The 21,260-nt window shown below is 40.9% G+C and overlaps 1 protein-coding gene across 1 annotated transcript in view; it reads right to left on the bottom strand.

Annotated features, from left to right (window-relative positions):
• Window positions 1–21,260, bottom strand: part of LOC144686672 (myosin light chain kinase, smooth muscle-like) — a 433,503-nt gene that overhangs the window by 282,990 nt on the left and 129,253 nt on the right. Inside the window, exons 2-3 of the mRNA XM_078552188.1 lie at window positions 18,738–18,917; window positions 5,955–6,162 (exon numbers count right to left, since the gene is read on the bottom strand). Coding sequence (XP_078408314.1) covers window positions 5,955–6,162; window positions 18,738–18,902 — 373 coding nt within the window. The 5' untranslated portion in view covers window positions 18,903–18,917. The remainder of the gene's footprint in view (window positions 1–5,954; window positions 6,163–18,737; window positions 18,918–21,260) is intronic.

Below are 21,260 nucleotides of genomic sequence, written 5' to 3'. Positions count from 1 at the left end.
GATCACAGAGGTGAGAAACAGGAGTCAAAAACCCACCTCTGGTGAGAAACTGGCTGAAGTTCAGATTTTTGCGAGGATGAGCCCTCAATTAATATGGAGACTGGTTTCTTGTTCACTTATAGCCAGTCGAGGCAGGATTGGAGGTGGGTCAGATGAAGTGTGGGATTCATTTGGACCACCACCCCCCACAGCAGCCAACACTGAGTCTGCTGGTTGTCCTGAAGGAGACGTCTCTGGTTTGTGCCAAACCACTGCACCAGAGAGAAGCGAGGTCTCACAGGGAAGCCAAAGGCCTGGCACCTGGGGCAGAGCAGGCCCTTGCTTCATCGATGCCAACCTGGATCTAATATTCAAGGCCATCGCCTTTCTTCCTGGAGGGTGGCAGGAGAAGACCACTCTTCATGCATCAAGGGTACTTCTCTGTTCAGCATCATCTCCCTCCAAGTCCTTCTCCTCTCTTACTTCCTGCTCCTCCCCGATGAGCTGTCCTCTTCCAGGGCCTCACTGTCCTCATGGTCTACACCTCTTCTGAGGGCCATGTTATAGAGAGCACAGCAGACCACCACAATGACTGAGACCCTTGCAGAAGGGTATTGTAGGGCATCATCTGACCAGTATGACAACCTCCTGAACTGATAAAGTTCTTAATACTGACTCCTCCCCTGACCTCTGAAGAGTTGCTTAAACATACCCTCAAAGCAGTAAGCCCTTTTACCTATGATCAGCCATTAGGTTTACCTGAAGAAGCTTTTCTGGCCTCACTCCCAGTCCCTCCCAACCCCACCCACTAACCTGGTCCATGCCTGCCTTCAGCTGATCTGAGGCAGGCAGCTTCTAAACTTTGGCCACCTCCACCAAATTTAAAAACCTGTAGAAAGATAGATTTTTAACAAGCCCTTTAACTAAATTAATGGGACTCACCAAGAGTGCAGGTGAGTTTGCAGGCCCATGCTTTCTCCTCCTCCACAAAAATTATGGTCATCCAGAACAGAAGTGGGACATGGCACACATGCCATCGCCGCCAATGTTTCAGCTGCCCTCCTCTGTTTGGACCCAACTCAGGCCATGAAAATCAGCCCCAAGAGTTCATCCCACACCACTGCTAATGTTGCCCTTGATTTATACAGCAGACATTTGAGAAGAGTCTAGTGACTCGCACTCCAATATTCTCTTTCTCTGTGAGAATGCACCAGTGCTACAGCACAGATAATATTAATAATACACATTTTTGGAAATGGTGTCCATGACATCAGTGGTCTACTGCTCTGATCCGAACTCCAATCTTTAATTTAGAAATATCTTTTCTTTAACATTTAGAGGACTGCTGTAGTATTCACAAAGTATTAAGTTAAACTTTTTAAAGATTTATTGAAAATCATGGTATATTTTGGGATGCATTTACAAATGCTAAATAAATTTATCACATTCTTAATGAAGGTACATTTTGGAAATTATTATTTTCCCATTTCTTATATGGTAGAAAACAGATATACATTTTTAATTGCAAAAAAAAAGTCTCCAGAATTTGCTGGAGTGGGGCTTCTTAAGCCACGTCTATTAGACTCATTCCCGCATCTTTCAGTTCAAAAAGATTTTGCTTGCAAAATTGCTAGAAGTGCAAACTGAAGGGCATGGCGACAGCAACAGGTTATCTGGGCTTTGGTGAATAATGGGGCCAACATTGGGTCTGGTTTTTAACACTGTCTAAGTGAATGGAGTGAGTTACAATTGGGTCCATTGTATCTCCTTAGTCAATGGGTAAAATTTTTAGCTCGGCTAAAAATGATTTTTGAAATCAGTTCATCTCCCTGATGCAGCTCTCTGCCTCAGGGAGATTATGTAGCACACACTTGTGCGCATGTGAGAAGGTTGCGCTTGCCCTCCTGCACCCCCCCACCCCACCCCCCGCACAGGCTGCACTCAGCGCTGCCGCTTGCATTTCATGCTGGGCGGGCCTTAATTGGACTGCCAGCATGAAATTGCCCTCCGGGCCCGATCGTAGGCAGCGCTCTGCTTCCCGACCGTTCCCGCCCAGCCCGTACACCAAGGGCAAAATTCTGTCCAATGACATTTAAAAATTGAGAAATAAAGTGGAAGGAATGAGAAGGAGGGTGATTAGAGGCAGATCAAGTATAGAGAAAGGAGAGAGGGAAAGAACGAAAGATGTAATGAAGAGAGAAAGAAAACAGACAGAAAGGAAAGGTATGTGCTTTTTTTTCCTGAAGGATGAGACTCTACACTATTTGTTCACTTTCTGGACCAGAGAAGTTGAATGGCAGTCATTAACAACTAAAGGTATTTACATTTAATTACTAGACCTAACTTTCTGTTTTGAGTTTAATGGCCAGAAGTGTTCAAATGCAGCAACATTATGAAATTCACAGGAAGCTCACAGGAAGCTGAAGTGCCAGATACTGTTTTGCACTGCTAAAGGAGAAGCAGCACAAATTGTCCAGCAAATCATGGTGATTCACAATTCACGGAGTATCTCTACCTCACCACAAGTTGCTGATTGATTTATATATTAATAATGGTGTGGCCTACACACGTTGTTTTTTAGGCAAATTCTGGGCATTCAGTACTCATTCCATGAAGTGGTAATTCCTAAAAGTTTACCAACTTTCAGTGATCCAGGTCACACTTTCCCTGTGGCAGGCACCATCGATTATTATACAGTACTGTGTTCATTCTGTACCCAGCAGGAGATGCTGGAAATGTGCATCTGAAACCTATCTTTGTCACTGACATACTAACCCTGGATATCAATTCAACCCCCATGTAATAAAAAAGTTGTTACTGGAAGGTCTGAACACGAGTTGAATACCAGGCACATGCTTGTAAGGTTTTAATATCTAGAGTTTCATCTGTTTCCAAATAAATCCATACATGCCAACTTACAAAACTCTCAAAAACTGACAAATAGCTGCAATAAAGCAGTTCTCAAACAAAAGGATATAAGCTGAATAACAGCCATGAGGAAAGGCCTTAGATTAAGCCTGCTGCTTCATGAAGACTGAATAAGTAATAGTTATTTCCATCACATTGGATTGCAGGACTTTTTATTAGAATTTTGCAATCACATTCTGTAACTTAGTGTAAAAGCAAAAAACTGCGGATGCTGGAAATCCAAAACAAAAACAAAAATACCTGGAAAAACTCAGCAGGTCTGACAGCATCTGCGGAGAGGAACACAGTTAACGTTTTGAGTCCGTATGACTCTTCAACAGAACTAAGGAAAAATAGAAAAGAGGTGAAATTTCCCCACAGATGCTGTCAGACCTGCTGAGTTTTTCCAGGTATTTTTGTTTCTGTAATTTAGTGTGTTTGGTCATGAAAATTAAAGCCTTGCATTCATTAATAGCAGCTTCAAGCCTTCTGAAGATAAAACAAAAGGTCTTTGTATAAGTGCATCTCCATTGAGCAATAAGATCAATTATTGATTGCCTGCTCAGCCACCCAGGCATAGGCAATATACTCTAAAAATATTACATCCATAGTGTTCAATGTGCTACTTACGTCACTGTAAAAGCATTACTTTAAGTGATCCAAACTTGAACTGGTCTCACCATGAAGTCAACAGAGTATTTAAACATACAATGAAACTATTTTGAATAATTTGGGTGTATTATGCAATTTCAGGGTAACATTCTGACTATAGTGCAATAGCTATTGTGTGTTGCACAGAATTCCACCTTTAACAATAAAAATACTTAGCAAAGTGCCACCCACAGGAGTAACACAAACTGCAGTTCCTAATAATGAGCTTTCAATGAGGTAAGAGCCATCACCACTATATTTATTATAGTCAATTTCCTACGAAACCTATGGCAGTTCACATAGATAGCATGGTGAGTGAAGTGGGTTGGGAGGAGGGGTTGAGGAACAATATTTTCTGAATGACAGGACTGTCATATAACGGAGACTTTCATGGTTGGGATTTCTGTGTATTCAGTTAGTCTGGCGGAGTTTCTCCAAAACCACTTATCCCAATGGGTTGGGTGTGTGGGGGGGGAGGTGAGGGGCGGGGGGAGTGTTGAGATCACATTTTGATTGACGGTTTTAAGAGGTTATTAAAGAATTCGCTATCTATCTTTGATGTGGTCAGTGAATAGAAGTTTGTTTGTTTTTATAACAGATTGACCGCTTGAGATGATTTAAAATCTTTGAATGGGTTTCATAAGATCTTTTTCAATATCAAGTGTGTATGAATGAGAGCTCTCTTAGATTGTTAGAAGTTTAATTATTTTATGACTCCCAAGGTTTGCCCACAGTGGACAGTGGGGAGGTGGCATAGGGTGGTGATGGGAGCGAATTGATATGGTAGTGGGTGAGGGCTAGAGGGACTAACAGTCTTTTACAAAACTAGGCTGAAGTCTCAGAGAACCAAGGCAGGCCTTTTAACCAGCCCGCCTCACCACTCTCCCACCTCCGAACTGCCTTTGCAGGTGGCAGGCCTGACACAATCACACCCTCACCTCCTTCAAGCGAAAATTGTGCGTGTGGGGGGTCATTTTTATGGAGACGTCTGCTGAGTCAGGGAACTTCCCGACTAGAGCTTCTCGCCATTATGGTAAAAATACAGCCCTTTGTCTTTGCTCAATATGGTGGACAATGCAGTTCTCTCATAAATGCACTTCCTGCACACCATTTTGAGACCTTAGGAAGCCAGGGTACTAAGCAACCCAATTTCTAGGCCAATATGTATGTTATGGTCTGAATTTTCAGCTCAGCGGGCGGGCGCAATCGGTGGGCACGGTATCGGTCGGGAAACAGACTGTCAACTGCAATCGGCCCCCGGCCGTGATTTCACGTTGGTTGGCCAATTAACAACCAGCCAGCGTGAAGCGCGCACTGAAAAGCTCAGCACTGCTGGGGTGGGGGTGGGAAGAGGACAGGTGATGACGTCAACACGGGTGCAGGCGAACACTGAGAGAAAGCTCCCTGAAGGCAGAGAGCTGCCTCAGGGAGTTGAAGAAATGAAACAGCAAAAATAAAGGTTTCAAAAGCTGAAAATCTAGCTAATGAAAATGCTGTCCACAGAAATTTATTTATATTTCATTTCGCCATGTTAATCTCATCCCATCCATGGATGAGGTTTGATGAAAAATGCAAAGGCCGCCTGGCCAATTCACCCATCTGCTAACTGTAAGGTTGGATGGGCTACATAAAATCACAGCAATTGCGCCATTAATGGGCTTAATTGCCCTCTTAATTGTCGGCGGGTGCATGTCCAACTTTTGCATGAGTACGGGATGACATTGGGACGCTTGGCCGACGTCATCTCGCGTGATTTCACGCCCATTTGGGTTGGGCGCGCGCCCGCCTGATCAGCGTAAAATTCAGCCCCATTTGATCATTTTAGTTGTATATAGTCAGCTCAGTAAAGAACTAACAGACACTCGAAGAGGTCTAGAAAAATAGTTTGAAGAATTTGGTTGATTGCTTTGGTAGTTGTTGATTACTAATCTTTTTTCATTGTTTCTAATTGAATACAAACATTTGAAAACAATGCTGTGATTATTAGGTCTACAGTTTTAAAGAGGGTTGCAGTTTTAAAATAATGCAACATATGAGATGAACAATTCACTTAAAGATAGTGGTTTATTCTTTTTTAGATGGGAACATGAGCCAATCACAATTTTTCGACCTTTCACATATTTTCGCTTGACCATAGGAGTTTCTCCCTTCCCCATTAAGACTTTTGATGACATACACAGTACAGGCGCATGCTACGTGCAAAGTTTATAATTATACAGGCATATTATTATTATTGAACATATTTGTATCAGGAGTAAGTAAAATGGAAAGGAAGATATGGGTCATGGGGGAATCTGTCCTGAAGTAATAATGCAGGAAAGCTCACAGCTTGCAAAGAATTCATCCTCTGTCTTCCCTTTGCTTGCTGTGTAATGAGTCACAATCATTATTCTACCAGATTAATCATATGCACATACCTTGTACAGTTAACTCTACAGTTACTTGGCGAACACCACCAACATTGACAGTTTCACATGTGTATTTTCCAGCATCTTCCTTTTGCACTTCTTTAATGACTAAGCTGAAAGTTCCACGTGTACTTTGTTCAGTAATGTACCGATCGCTCTTTGGGACAAGCTGTCCATTCTTGTACCATGTGATGTGAGGTTCTGGACGTCCCCTGACCTGAAAAAAAAGACGGTGAATTATTCCTAACTGTGGTTGTTGATGAGTGGCAATACCTTTTACTTTAAGCACGAGGAGCAATAGGGATGAATTATTCTGATCACTTGTGTTCTGACATCATAAATGCATTCACCCCACATATTGACTGGACCAGTACTTCTCTTAATATTAAAACAAAATAGTACAGATGCTGGAAATCTGAAATAAAAACAGAAAATGTTAAAATTATTCAGCTGGTCAGGCAGCATCTCTGCAAAGTGGAACAGATTTAAGGTCAGTCCTCAAGCATGACCCTGAGCTTCCGGTCGCTTGTCATTTTAATTCTCCATCTTAGTCTCACACTGACCTCTCCTGCAGTGTTCCAATGAAGCTCAATGTAAGCTCAAGGAACAACACTTCATCTTTCAAATAGGTACTTTACAGCCTTCTGGGCTCAACACTGAAATCAGCAATTCAACCATAATTTCTACCCCCATTTTGTTTCCTGTTCTTTGCAAGTTGTAGACTTAGTCTTGTTTCTGAATTGGATGGCAGCTGTTCATCATTCTGCCATCCACACCTCCTTTAGATACATCTTTTGCTTTTTTGTTTTACTGTTCCATTATTGCTCCCTTTGGTCCTGCACCACCGGCTCTTTTGTCTTTTAATCTTTCCTGTCTTCCACTATCATAGATCTTCCCTTTTGTTCTTTTTCCATCCTTCCCCTTCTACTTGCTTAAAATCTATTATATTTCTAACTTTTCCCAGTTCCTAAGAGAAGTTATTGACCTGAAATGTTAACTCAGTTGCTCTCTCCACAGATGCTTCCTTCCCCTAATATTGCTGTGCAGGTTTAACCATCATTTTGAAAATGAAATTGGCTAATCCAGGTAATTTGAAAGAGCATCTAGTTGCATACAGTTGTTGCTTGAGTTTTATCTTTATAAATTATTTAATTTAAAAAATCAAGCCTGTGCGTGTGTGTCTCTGTGGAGACAAATTTGGGCCTAATTTTAACTCTGTATAAGTGAATGGCCATTGAATACATTGAAATCTCACCTTCTAAAGTGTGAATTCTTTATTGAGCAACCAGAGACTTTTTACTGTGGTTTTGTCAGGACCTTTGTTTTAGAGATCATAAAGGATAGAAATGAGTTTCTGTACATGCCAGACATCCATTTGACTTAAAAATAATTCTGGCCTTGATAATCATCTAAATGCTCCATAATTGAAAGGCAGTAGATTAACAATATATGATATTGTTACAATAACGAGCATACAAATTAGGAGCAGGAGCAGGCCATTCAGCCCCTCGAGCCTGCTCTGCCATCAATAAGATCATGGCTGACCTCAACTCCACATTCCACCGACCCCCAATAACCTTTGGCTCCCTTGTTAATCAAGAATCTATCCAATTCTGCCTTAAAAATATTCAATGACCCTTCCTCCACCGCTCTCCAGGGAAGAGTTCCAAAGACTCACGACCCCCTGAGAGAAAAAAAATCTTCTCCATCTTAAATGGGAGACCCCTTATTTTTAAACTGTGTCCCCTAGTTCTAGTCTCTCCCACGAGGGAAAAATCCTTTCAGCATTCACCTTCAAGTCCCCTCAAGATCTTCTATGTTTCACTAAGATCACCTCTCATTCTTCTAAACTCCAATGGATATATGCCCAGCCTGTCGAACCTTTCCTCATAATATAACACCCCATCCCAGGTATCAATCCCCTGAACCTTCTCTGAACTGCTTCTAATGCATTTATGTCCTTTCTTAAATAGGGAAACCAAAACTGTACATAGTACTTCAGATGTGGTCTCAACAATGCCCTGTACAACTGTAGCAAAACTTTTACATTCCGTTTGCTTTGCAATAAATGACAACATTCCATTTGCCTTCCTAATCACTTGCTGTGCCTGCATACAAATCTTTTGTGATTCATGTACCTGGACATCCAGATCCCTCTGTACCTCAGAGTTCTGCAATCTCTCTCCATTAAATAATATGCTGCTTTTCCGTTTTTCCCGTCAAAGGGGACAAGTTCACATTTTCCCGCATTATACTTCATCTGCCAATTTTTTGCCCACCTCACTTAACCTATCCATGTCCCTTTACAGACTCCAATTTACTTTTCGCAATTTACTTTCCCACCTATCTTTGTCTCATCAGCAAATTTAGCTACCATACATTTGGTCCCTTCATCCAAGTCACTGATATAAACTATATATAGTTGCGGCCCAACACTGATCCCTGTGGCACTTGACTCATCACATCTTGCCAACCGGAAAAATACCCATTTATGTCTCCTCTCTGCTTCCTGTTAGTTAACCAATCCTCTACCCATGCTAATATGTTACTCGCTGCATCAGAGCTCTTATTTTGCATAGAAACCTTTGATGTGGCATCTTGTCAAATGCCTTCTAGAAATCTAACTACACCGTATCCACAGGTTCTCATTTATCCATGTTGCTTGTTACTTCCCCAAAGAGCTCTATTAAATTAGTCAAACACGATTTCCCTTTCACAAAACCATGTTGACTCTGCCTGATTACAATGAAATCTTCTAAGTGCCCTGCTTGTAATCTTCTTGATAATAGATTCCAGCAATTTCCCTATGGCAGATATTAAGCTAACTGGCCTGAAGTTTCCTGTTTTCTGACTCCCTCCTTTCTGGAATAGAGGAGCTACCTTCGCTATTATCCAATCTAAATGGGACCTTTTCAGAATCTAGGGAATTTTGGAAAATTAAAACCAATGCATTAGCCATCTCAGCAGCCACTTCTTTTAAGACTCTAGCATCAAGTCCATTATGACCTGGAAACCTGTCAGCTTTTAGTTCTAATAATTTCTTTGGTATCCTTTCCCTGGTGATTGTAATTGTTTTAAGTTCTTCCCTCCCTTTCACATCCTGATTCACAATAACTTCTGGGATGTAATTTTATCCTCTACAATGAAGACAGATGCAAAATATCCATTCAATTCATTTGCCACTTCCTTATTTTCCATTATTAATTCTCCAGCATCACCCTCTGGAGGACCAACACTCACTTTACTTACTCTTTTCCTTTACAAATGCCCATAGAAACCCCTACTATCTGTTTTTATATTTCTAGCTAGCTTTCTTTCGTAATGTAATTTCTCCCTCCTTACTAATCTTTTAGTCATTCTTTGCTGTTCTTTATATTCTGTCCACTCATCTTTGTGTAATTATACGCTTTTTCTTTCAATTTGATACTATCCTTCAACTTCCTTAGTTAGCCACAGATGGTGCATCCCTCCCTTAGAGTCTTTCTCACTAGTGCCACATTTGTGATGCAAATAATTGTGGTTGCATAAGCCATATCTTTGCTGCATCAACTACTTAGAGTGAACTTTATCTTTTTATTTCACCTGTTAATTCATCTGTAATTTACATTTATTCAGATTTTTGTTAAAGCAAAAGTTGCAAAAAGTGAAATCTTGTCAGCAATTTCTTCATTTGGTGGTCATTCAGTAAATTTGGTTGTTTTGGTTTTGGTTCCTCCATGGGGATCGTAACAATCTGAAAATTGCAGTCAGGGTCCTGACAGGGTCCTGCAGACACCGGCACTTATCGCAATATTTGGATGAGGCCCAAGGAACAATTACTCATGATCCTTGGGCCTCAGTCTTCTGATGAAGGCATTGTTTTCTATACCCATTTTGTGCCTGAAAATGGGATTAAACAAATTTCCAGGTCTTTGACTTTCATAGAATTTCTGCTATGTGATAAAAAATCTGATAACATGATCCCAGCACTGAAATAACTGGTCCTCAGGCACTGGCTACAACTGTGTCTGGATAGATTGATGTCCCCACATAACGCAAGGTCAGTTCATTACAATGTTATCCTGTTGCACCCAATGCTTAACACACAACGTAGTTAGAATGCAGAGAATAGAGATAGAAGATTGGACTTCAGGTGCCTGGAGTACAAAGTGGGTCGGTCACATTGAAGGATGCAAGGCATATTGGTTGCATGGATAGGTGCTTCAATACACAGGGCACTGGTGAATATATCATTGTTCTCAGAGAGACTTTAAAGCAATGCTTTCAAATTAAAGAGAGAGAGAGGTGTTGCCTTTTGTAAAGAAAGCAAAATCTTCAATTAAAATGGCAAAAAATAGAATTATCTTATTGGTAGTAGAATAAAATAATTAAAGTCTTACACCTTCCACCCTGATTCTTAGAATAGTCTAATTTTCTTTAGCACTTAGTTCCTCCTTTAGGAAAAGTTAAAACAAAATCATTAGAATTTTACTTTACACACTATTAAAATACTAAACAGCAATTAAAACTTGAAGGAATGGGACTCAAAACTTTTAATTTTCAATGCCGGAGATGTTCATTTGCAAGACTTAACAATTAGCAAATAGTTAAAAGGATTTGTCACATGCTGTACAATGTAAGTATGCTGTTATGCTCTTTCCTTGAAGAGCTTAGGGAGAACAGAATTCCTAACAATCAGGGGTGAACTGGTTCCCCAAAAGGGCATGAAATTCTTCAGGATTCTGATGGAAAAAGGCCCAAACAGCCATTTTGAACCAAGCCACATCAATTCAGGAGCAGAAGCCCAGTAGAAATCATTCTTGCACTAATTTGCAGGCCTGAAAATGCCATTTTACCATTCTGCCGCATAAGACATGGGGCAGAATTTTGCCCTTGACGGGTGGGATAGGAGGGGGTGGTCAGGAAGCTGACCAATGCCCACGATTGGCACTGCACTGTGATTTCACGCTGGCAGGCCAATTAAGGCCCACCCAGCGTGAAACACGAGCGGCAGCGCTGAGCGCAGTCTGTGTGTGGTGGGGAGGAGGGCGAGCAGGCTGAGCGCGAACTTCGCGCATGCATGCGAGTGAGCGCTTCATAATCTCCCTGAGGCACTGAGCTGCCTCAGGAAGATGAAGATAAATACCAAAAAATAATAAAGAAAATAAAAATGTGATAAAACATGTCCCCTCATGTGACTCTGTCACATGAGCAGGGACATGATATTAATTCAATTGCAAAAAATGTTATTTGCTTTTGGAAACCTCACCCCGCCCGTGTTTGGCCTTTTCGCCTGCCCGCCAACCGTTAGGTTGGACGGCAGCAAAAAATTTAGCTTAATTGATTATTTAATGGTCTGAACAGGCCTTTTAATTGTCGGCGGGTGCGCTGCCGAGTCCGGCGCGTGCCCGCCGATCGAACTATCGTGTGACTGCGCATTGACGTTGGCACGCTCGGCCGACGTCAACGCGCATCATTTCACGCTCGAGCGGGTCGAGCGTGCACCCATCTGCCAAACGAAAATTTCTGCCCATGCAATAAACATTAGTATTTTGGGACTATGTTTCATAATTCAATATAGTGCCAGTTGATCTAATTGAAACAAAATATGGGGTGAATTAGGCAATTCCTCAAATTACAAATTGTCTTACATAAACATCAATATACTCGACAAGTGGCCTAGCCACACAATTGTACCCTCTTAAACACATGCAGTAGAATGTTTTAAGGATAAAAGAAATTTTAATGTAAAGTGTTATTTAATGAAAAGTTTGAGGCAACTCAAGCATAAATAGAATATAAAATCTAATCTCTAGAAATAAAACACAACTGTTAAACCCTGGTTCTGCCTTATAGAGTTTCAGGATTTACTGCTATATTTTGTACAGTGACTTTCACTATATACAGCTTGTCCAGCTACACTACTGAGTAATGTCAGGGCTCTTACCTTACCATTCATCTTTCAAAAAACGACTAGCTTTTCTAATTAAAACCCAAACATTGTTACCAGTAATGGATCCAACTTTTATTTAATCAAATAAATTCTGTGCTTAATGATCCTTATTAAATCTTATAGTCGCTACACAAATATTAAGCTTTATAATTTTATAACAGTTTAAACTTCAGGAGAAGTTGTCCTATAACATTATAATAAATACAGACAAAAAGCTAAATTGGCTTCCACTAAAGGCTGTGTTTGTATCGAGTTGCCCACAAAGGCTACATTTTAAATAAGACAGCCAAGCATGTGGTGAAGTCTTCCAGATGGTACGAAATATATCTGTGTTGAAGTCAGACCCCTGAGGCCTAGAAATTCAGGCATGCCTATTTTTGGGTGTCTTAACGCACAGTATTAAAAGTTTCCACAAATGCAGAGGTCTGAGGAGCCCTAGAATTTGGGCCCTGGACCTTATCATAATGTAGATGGCACTGCAATAGCAGCCCGCAAAGCTTTGATCGGATTGAATCACAGTGGCCTGGAGGAGGAAGAGGTGGGCCTTGTAACCCGGATTGGGTTCAGCGAGGAATCAGTAAGAAGATCGCAAAGCTCTGGAGCGCTGTTGGGGTGTTGAGAGTGCGGTCATGGTGGGTGGCAGGGGGCTCAGCATTGGAACCATAGTGTGAACGACCGAACTGAACCATTCACAAAGCATCTAGATTAACCTGTGTATTCAACTGGCTGTGGACCAATCCATTAGACGCAATCACTTTGGATGATGAACACATCTGAGAAGGGAAATCCATTAACTCTCTTGCGCTTTAAGATACTACTTCTTTCCAGGCCAATGAGTTAGGTCAGAGAGCGAGACTAGAAAGACCCTGAGTGGATCCTGTCTCTCTCTCTCTCTCTCCAACCATCCTGCAAGCTTGTGCCTTGCCTGATTTTGACCAGCCAATACAGTGCGTAGTGTCTGAAAAGAATCAACTCAGCAGCTGTTGGCTTTGGGGAAAAAGACAGAAATCATCCGTAAACAACTTTAAATTGTCTCGACACAGAGTCCGGAAACTGTCATGCCCAGTCTGAAACCATCTAAGCCATTGATCTACAGGATCCATATACTAGTGATTTTTTTTTGGACTCTGTAACAGGTAGATTTTAAAGAATTTGCTTGCCAATTCAGTGACTGTTTAATTGTTTAAGCACTATGACAATAAAGGACACAAACAGATGAACCAGGTAGTGGCTGCCCTGCCTAACTGTGTAGTATACCTGGATGATCTGCTAGTTTACATTGACACTTTGAGGGACCACCTAAGGCAGTTAGAAGCCCTATTCTGAAGGTTACAGTTTGCTAATTTAATGGTAAACCGCACAAAGAACAAATTCGCTAAAGCTAGGCAATATACCTAGGGCATGCTGTGGGTAAAGGCGGGCATTGCCCAGGGCAGCGAAAGTCATCCCCACGATTAAACAGGAAATAATGCGATCTTTGGAAATGTGTGTGTTCTACCGCAAGTTCATCCCGAGCTTCAGTACTTTAGCTGCCACTGACAAGCTCGCTGAAGTAAAAGGCAAAGGTAATTTGGTCAGAAAGCTGCAAAACGGCTTTTAAGAGGCTGAAAGTCACACTAACCAATGAACCAGTGCTGGGAGCTCTGAAATTTGACCAACACTGTAAAATTGCAATCAATGCCAGTGACACAGGAGTAGGCGCAGTTCTGCTCCAAGATGATGAATCAAGCATTGAAAGACTGATAAGGTACTTCTCAAAGAAATTGAACAGACACTAAAAGAGGTACTCACTGTAGAGGAGGAATATCTAGGGCTGCTACTTGCTGTCAAGCACTTTGAAATATATGTCAGAAATGGATACAGAAGAGTCTACACAGATCACAATCTCTTAACACTTTTGGAGAAATTCAAAACCCATGAGGCAAGGCTATTTTGATGGTGACTACTTTTGCAACCATATCACCTAAAGATTACTCACATTGCGGAAAAAAAAAACAATGTGGTAGCTGACAATTTATCTAGGGTTTGAATTGACATGAAACCATCCCAAAAACTGGATAAAAGGAGACCAGTTCCAGGCTGTACAGATTGCAGCCCCAGTGTCTGATGTATGTGTGAGTGAATGTTTGAGAATGAATGTGTGTGTGTTTCTTTTCCTTTTTTCTGAATGAGGAATCATAATGAAAGGTTTGCAGCATTTCATTTCACCTGGCAGGGAGGTGTTATATTGTCATGCTTTATAAAGAAAATGATTTTAGTTATTGAGAGGGCTGAAGCCACTGGTTGAGTCTTAAAAGACTAAACAACAGCATTTCAGTGAAAGCAGAAGTTCTTAACCAACAACACAAATGCAAGTGAATCATTAATGAAAGGAAAGTTGGAATTTAAAGGTAGCAACTTCAATGAGGTAGAAGAGGCCTTTCTCCTTATTTTGGCTTTGTCAACAAAATATTTTTGAATCACTTGTTTTCACTATTTCTGTCATCTCTTCACCTTCAGGGTAGAGCAGAATCAATCTTATACATCAGTATAAAACTGGAATAAGGGTCAAAGTGAACCTATTTAGGCCATTTCACAACTATTTGAAGTCACCTAAAGTTTGGAACATTTCGCTTGGACTGTTTTAAACAAAATGCTGACAGTTCATATGACCAAGGGGCAAAATAGGCATCAGGTCACATTTTCACAAGAATATTTGCACATGAATAGACTTGAAAAATACTATTTGTAAGATTTTTCTATGGGAAATATTCATTCGTGCTCTGTTGGTTGATGTGACAAAAATGATGCCAGACAGAGACTTCCTGGATGGTCAGCAGCAAATCTCAATGTAACGATTAATATCCAGGGACATGAAACCCAGTTTACATTGCATTTTAGTATGTTCTATCTTCCAAGGAGTATTAGTTAAGCCTGTAACTGTTATAAATCTTCAGTGTGTCATTGCTTGTTTGTTTATCCATTTATATTTTATTATTCGTTCATGGGGTGTGAGCTTCACTGGCTAGGCCAGCATTTATTGCCAATCCCTAGTTTCCCTTGAGAAGGTGGTAGTGAGCTGCCTTCTTGAGCAGCTTCAGTCCATGCGGTACAGGTACACTCACGGGGCTGTTAGGGAGAGAGTTCCAGGATTTTGACCCAGTGACAGTGAATTTTATTATTTGAGGAACAAGAGGCAAGGTTGATTTCTGGCAGAGTGGTATCTGTATTAGCTCCTAGATATTGTAAAGACAGTTGGACATCTGAATCTATGCAGTATTATTTGTTATCTTCTGTAAGTTTAAGCAAAGATTACACTTAGAATAAATTGTAATATACAAGTGGGAGGGAGAGTATAGTGTGCCCTGCAATCCTGATTATCTCACTACACAAATAGAGGAGTAAAATGCATTATATATTCAATGTAATTGCACTACATAGATTTCTATATCAAATAGATATAAATATTTCACAGTCCTCTTTAGTAATGGCTCAACATAGAAAACAAGTAGCCTCACTGGTATTCATAGTAATGGTTAAATCACAAAAGAAAATAAGTGCATTTTTCCTTGCCAGCTGATGACCAGAAGGAGTCAAAAATATAACCCATCATCCCCTTCCCACTAACACCAGATCATAAGAAGGTTGGATGCAGAACAGCCACAAAATCACCAAAATTGAAACATGCCATTAAACCACTAAAATACTGCTGAATTTTAAGCTAGAATTTTACTGGTTTACTGCCTCCTGTGTGGTTGGCTGGGAGGCGGTGGGTTGGGAAAGGGGTGCAGCGCGGGCAGGCATTAAAGTCATGGGGTATTGTGTCAGGACAGGTCCCTCATGTGGTTCCGCTGCTGGGTTCCCAGCACTGGGACACAATGCAGAACAGCTACCCGGTCCAAAGATGATTGGCATAATTAAAGGCCCACTCAGAAGTCATTTCACAGGGTAGCTAGCATTTTGCTGGCAGTAGGACAACTCCCTGTTGCATGGGGAGGCCGTCAGCTAAATGGAGGTGGCCTCCATGCAGCAACTGGGGCGGGGGTGTGGTGACTATCTGAGCTGGAAGCTCGATAGTCTAAAAAGGGGGCTGTGAGCAGATTCCGTGACCTCACCAATCCTCACAGAGGGGTTACCCCTCTGATCCTTGGCTCACTGAAACTATTTTTAAACTTGCCTGGCCCAGCTCCTGAGGTCTCCTGCAGCCTCAGCAGTACCCTTCTCTTCTGGTGGCACTGCTGAGGCTTCAGAACTGCCAGTCCTCTGATTGAGCTGGCAGCATCAGTACCCTGCCTGCCAGCCCTGTCCTCAGGCTGCCAATTAGGAAGCTGCCTGTGGTAAAACTGCTGAGATAGTCCCAGTGCTGGTATGTTTGGGCCAGGGACTCACTTTTTGCCCTCATGTCAGGGTTCCAATGCCCGTGGTTAAATTCAGGCTTTAATCTGCCATTTCAGACAGTGCATGATTTTCTTGCCCAGTAACAAGAAGGTGAGAATGGTAAACTTGGCAATAAGGCACTACTTTAATTTATGGTTACAATATTCTTTTTAAAAATACTAACATTCCCAGTGAATCAAACACAATAATGCCATTGCTCTCAGAAAATGTTGAGTACACCACTACTAGCACTAACAAAATTTTCTTCATAACCTTACAGAATTTTGACTGAACCAAAAACATGAAGTTTATTTATTAGAATTAGCATCAACTTACAGAATTTCCTGATAGTCAATCCTATTTAATTATCTACTTTAGAGCAGCACATACCAGCTAAATCCACTTAAATAGGCATTATATAGTTAAATTCCGTATTCTATATACTGTGAAGCATGCCACTATACTTTGATTTTTTTTGCAATTGTCTTGTTTAAGCTGGGACTGATGTTCTGGCATATGTGTTTGCTATAACCTCTATTTGATGGAAATCACTTATTGTGCAACTGTGCACTCAACAAAAGAATTATCTGCAGTTTTCTCTGAAATCACATCGAGTTTTCCAGACTAAACATGTAAATTGTAATCAGATATACTGCAGGCTAGAGAGAGGCTAGAAAGTCATGCCTGTTACTGTATGGTTCTCATTGTTAACTCCTGTAAATGTATGATATAATTTCTTGAGCTGTGTGTCTATATGCCCCTCTTAGAGAGGCCAGCATTTAACAGCAACACAAACTATGATGCTGACAGATGAGCCAGTAGATCTTACTATCTGTACACAAACTCCAGGAATTTCCTCTGGGGTTGTCCTGTTCAGCTATTGGAGTGTATTTGGGGTTTCGACATCACCTTAAAAGGAATTAAGCAGATAGAGACAGGCTCTACCTACAAACTCTTCAGTTCTTGCTAAAACAATATTGTTCAGGCTAAAGAACCGCTGGATGCCTGTTCGGCTAGATATTGCATGTGCAGCTGCATACCTGAAGAATATGAACCAAAGCAATGCCCTGTTATTAAGAACTACAAGGATACTTAGCAGTGCCAGTTGTCAGGAAGTTTAATTCCACGAGTACATTCTACCTGCTGAAGTAGAACTGGAGAGAATACTGATGAAATGCACATTTATAGTTATGTTCCCCGGTGTTCTTCCAAGCTGCTGTATTTTATAACTGCTTATTTTACAATTTAACTTGATTAGCTGCTTTAGCCTTTCAAATCTCTATTTTGTTTGCATTATTTTTCAACATCCCACAGTAAATATTGTGGTCCTATTGACCCCAATTTAAATACTTTAACAAAAGTCCAGTCTGCTCCAGGGGCCCCCAGCGAAGGCTCTGAGCAAAATCGCGGCAGGTGAAAATGAACAAACAATTTAGGAATAAGGCAGTGAGCACAGCAGTGTTATTTTTAAATTACCAACTCCCCATACCTGCCAGGCAGAATGAGATAAAATCAAGATAATTATTAAAAAGCGTTTGACGTCATACATGATACAGACCTCGTTAGTTAATTGGCAGCTTTATAACACAGTACTCACCCTCCAGCAATCAGCCAATCTGCATGATGCATGCCTGAAGGCTTGGGATGGTGCACATTTTATTTATCTTTGTTCAGTACAATACAGTTTCCTAAATATTGTTAAAAGACTTTTTGACCCTTTTAAGTTCATTATCTTACAGTTTGAGAGAAAGAATCAGCATGAATTAACATGCCTGCTATTTACATTTTTTAAATGCCGTGGTCTATCATCTCCATGCATCAGCTGCCATCAAATATAAACAAATAAAATGCGGTATATTTGTTTTGCTTATCAATAGCAATTCTTTCTGGTGCCAGATGTTAAATCGTTTGCACATTTTTAAATTCTTCTATACAAGAACATACTTTTACAAGAAAGTGACTCTAAATTTGTTTTCAACATTTGAGTGAAACTCTTTCTCTTATATGGTGTCAGCTGTGGTTCAGTTGGCACCACTCTCATCTGAGTCAGAAGGTTGTGGGTCCGAGTCCCACTCCAGGAACTTCAGCATAAAACCTAGGCTAACACTCTAGTGCAGTACTGAGGATGTGTTGCGGTGTTGCAGGTGCCGTCCTTTGGATGAGATGTTGAACTTAGATCTGCCCTCTGGTGAACGTAAAAGATCCCATGGCACTATTTTGAAGAAGAGCAGGGGACTTTTTCCAGTGTTCTGGTCAATATTTACCCCTCAACCAATATCACAACAACAGATTAATCAGTCACTATCACATTGCTGTTTGTGGGAGCTTGTTGAGCGCGAGTCGGCTGCTGTGTTTCCGACATTGACTGTAAAGTGGTTTGGGACATGATGAAAGGCACTGAGAAAAGAAAGTCCTACTTTCACCTCAAAGATTTTTATTAGCACATTCAATAGCGAGTAACAAGGTGATAGCATTTCAGAGTAGCTTTAATGCAACATTCCTACCTTTCCATCAAACCTGGCTGTCCCACCAATGGGAATCCGAACATTTCTTGGAGGCAGTGTGAACGCTGGTGCTTCAGGAGGGTAAGTGTCAGCCTGAGGTCTTTCCAAAGTTAGTGTTGTTTTGGAAATACGAGTGGCAGTTTGAACAATCTTAACATCTCCCATGGTTAATTATTCAATCTGACGATGAGAAGGAAACATTTCATTAATATTTAACATATAAACAATTTGAAAAATGTGCAAAAATACACATCAGCAAACTGGCAAACTACTATAAATAATGAGCATTAAGGAATTAGATCATTAGCTAATTTGCCACAAAAATCACATAGCAAAGTTCTAACTACTTATCCCTACTTGTTAGTATATATCTTTTCCACCACCACTTCCGTGCCCTATTTAACCCTGAACTGAGCTTCTGACCAGATATCCTACCCATCAACAAAACCTCCTACTTCCACCTCTGTAATAACACTCATCTTTAACGGTGCCTCAGATCATCTGCTGCTGAAATCCTAATGTATGCTTTTGTTAACTCCAAACTATTCCAATGTGCTCCTGGCAGGCCTCCCATGTTCCACCCTCATAAATTTGAGCTCTTCCAAAACACTGCTGTCCATCTCTTAACTCCCACTAAGTCCTATAATGAACCCTTGCCTCCGAACACCTTGATTTAAAAATTCTTATTTTTATGTTCAAACTCCACCATACTCTCGACACCTCCCACCACACCACCCCGCCCCCACCCAATCTCTGTAACCTCCTCTAGCCCTACAGCACTTCAATATCTCTGCATTCCTCCAATTTTGGCCTCATATGCATCCTCACCTTCTTTCGCACCCCCATTGACAGTCACACCTTCAACAGTCTAGGCCCTAAGCTCTAGAGTACCTCTCAACCCCTCCTCCTTTAAGACATTCCTTAAAACCTACCTCTGAGGTCAAGCTTTATGTCACCTGTCCTAACATCTCCTCCTTTAGCTCAGCAGCAATTTCTTTGTCCGATAACAGTCCTGTGACTTGTGACATGTTACTATGTTAAAGGTGTTACATAAAGATGAGTACGTTTTGTTGTTGTGATTATAGGGTCTGTATAGTAGAGTCGAAAATCTGCTCTCATGAGAGTTTCCATATGTTATATCATACAGGAATCCCTGCCATTAAAGTCAGAAGCAGCTTTAAAGAAAAACTGATCCAGATTCTGGTAGGAGCAGAACTAGGGATAAAGGGACCTATACTGTGCTGAATTTTGCAATCAAATGAATAAACACTGATTAGGCTACCAAAAAGCTAGTGTCAGCCTCAAAGGCTGATATGACAGAATGAATACTACTACATTCATATGACAGCAAAAGCTTATAATGGGATGTCTAGTTTGGATACCCGTTTGATGGTCTCCCAAGATGCCAAGTGGTAAATTAGGTCCTTCCCACAAAGATCTTAGTGGCCAGGTTGCTGTAATGTGTTTCCATGGTCTGTGACTCATGGTCACAATTGCACTTTGGGTTGTCCCTCATCTTCTTTGAGATTGTCACATCTTCCATGTCTGTGTGGATTTTGTTGAGTACTGTTATTGTCTTTGAGGGAAGTAGGAGGCAGGGACTTCTGCTGCTGGCCCAGTGAAGTGAATCACAGAATGAATCACGTGGGATTGTTCCATTTATTTGAAATGTTTTTCAATCTACGTATAGGCTTTTTTCTTCACAGTAATACCCATATTCAATTCAAATGATGAGTAACTATTAAGTTATTGTAAAGAATAATACAAGTATGAATATAGAGTCATAGAGTTATATAACACAGAAACAGGTCCTTCAGCCCGTCATGTCCCTGTTGGTCATCAAGCACCTAACTATTCTAAATGATATATATCGAGTCAGCAACAATCTTCAGTTTATAATAATTTTCCATCACTTAGCAATTAATTCCTAAGGAGTAGACAAATGTATCTTGCGGAGCGATCAGAGCCAATGTCTCCATTCACAAATCATTTGTACAAAGACAAACATTGAGAAACATTTAGTGACTGTTTTTCTCCCATTCTCTTTCAATTTGGATTCCAGGAACCTGACATCAAAGAGGCAACTCCTGGTGTTTAAGCTATTAAATCTCTTTTCGGGCAGACTTGTAGACCAAGGAACTACAAATCCCCTGTCAGACTACAGAAAATGGGGCCAAAATTCCATAATCCTTCTGGTGCTCCTTAGCACTAATGGAAAAACCATAAATGAGGCTGAGGTCCAAATGTGGCAGGTCCCACCTTCCCTGGCAGATTTTCAATGGCCTTGTTATGGTGTGGAGTATCATGCCTTCAAAAACATTGTCAGAAGCATATGACATGGCATGACGGGGCCCCAGGACTACTACTGATGTTATAAAAACAAAAAGCTAAAAGCTACTGCGGATGCTGGAAATCTAAAACAAAAACAGAATTACCTGGAAAAACTCAGCAGGTCTGGCAGCATTGGTGGAGAAGAAATCAGTTAACGTTTCGAGTCTTCATGACCCTTCGGCAGTTCTGCCG

The sequence above is a fragment of the Cetorhinus maximus genome, chromosome 11 (genome assembly GCF_964194155.1).
Source record: "Cetorhinus maximus chromosome 11, sCetMax3.hap1.1, whole genome shotgun sequence".
Lineage (NCBI taxonomy): Eukaryota > Metazoa > Chordata > Chondrichthyes > Lamniformes > Cetorhinidae > Cetorhinus > Cetorhinus maximus.
The sequence above is the reverse complement of the archived record's forward strand: the minus strand, read 5'-3'. Positions and strand labels throughout refer to the sequence as shown.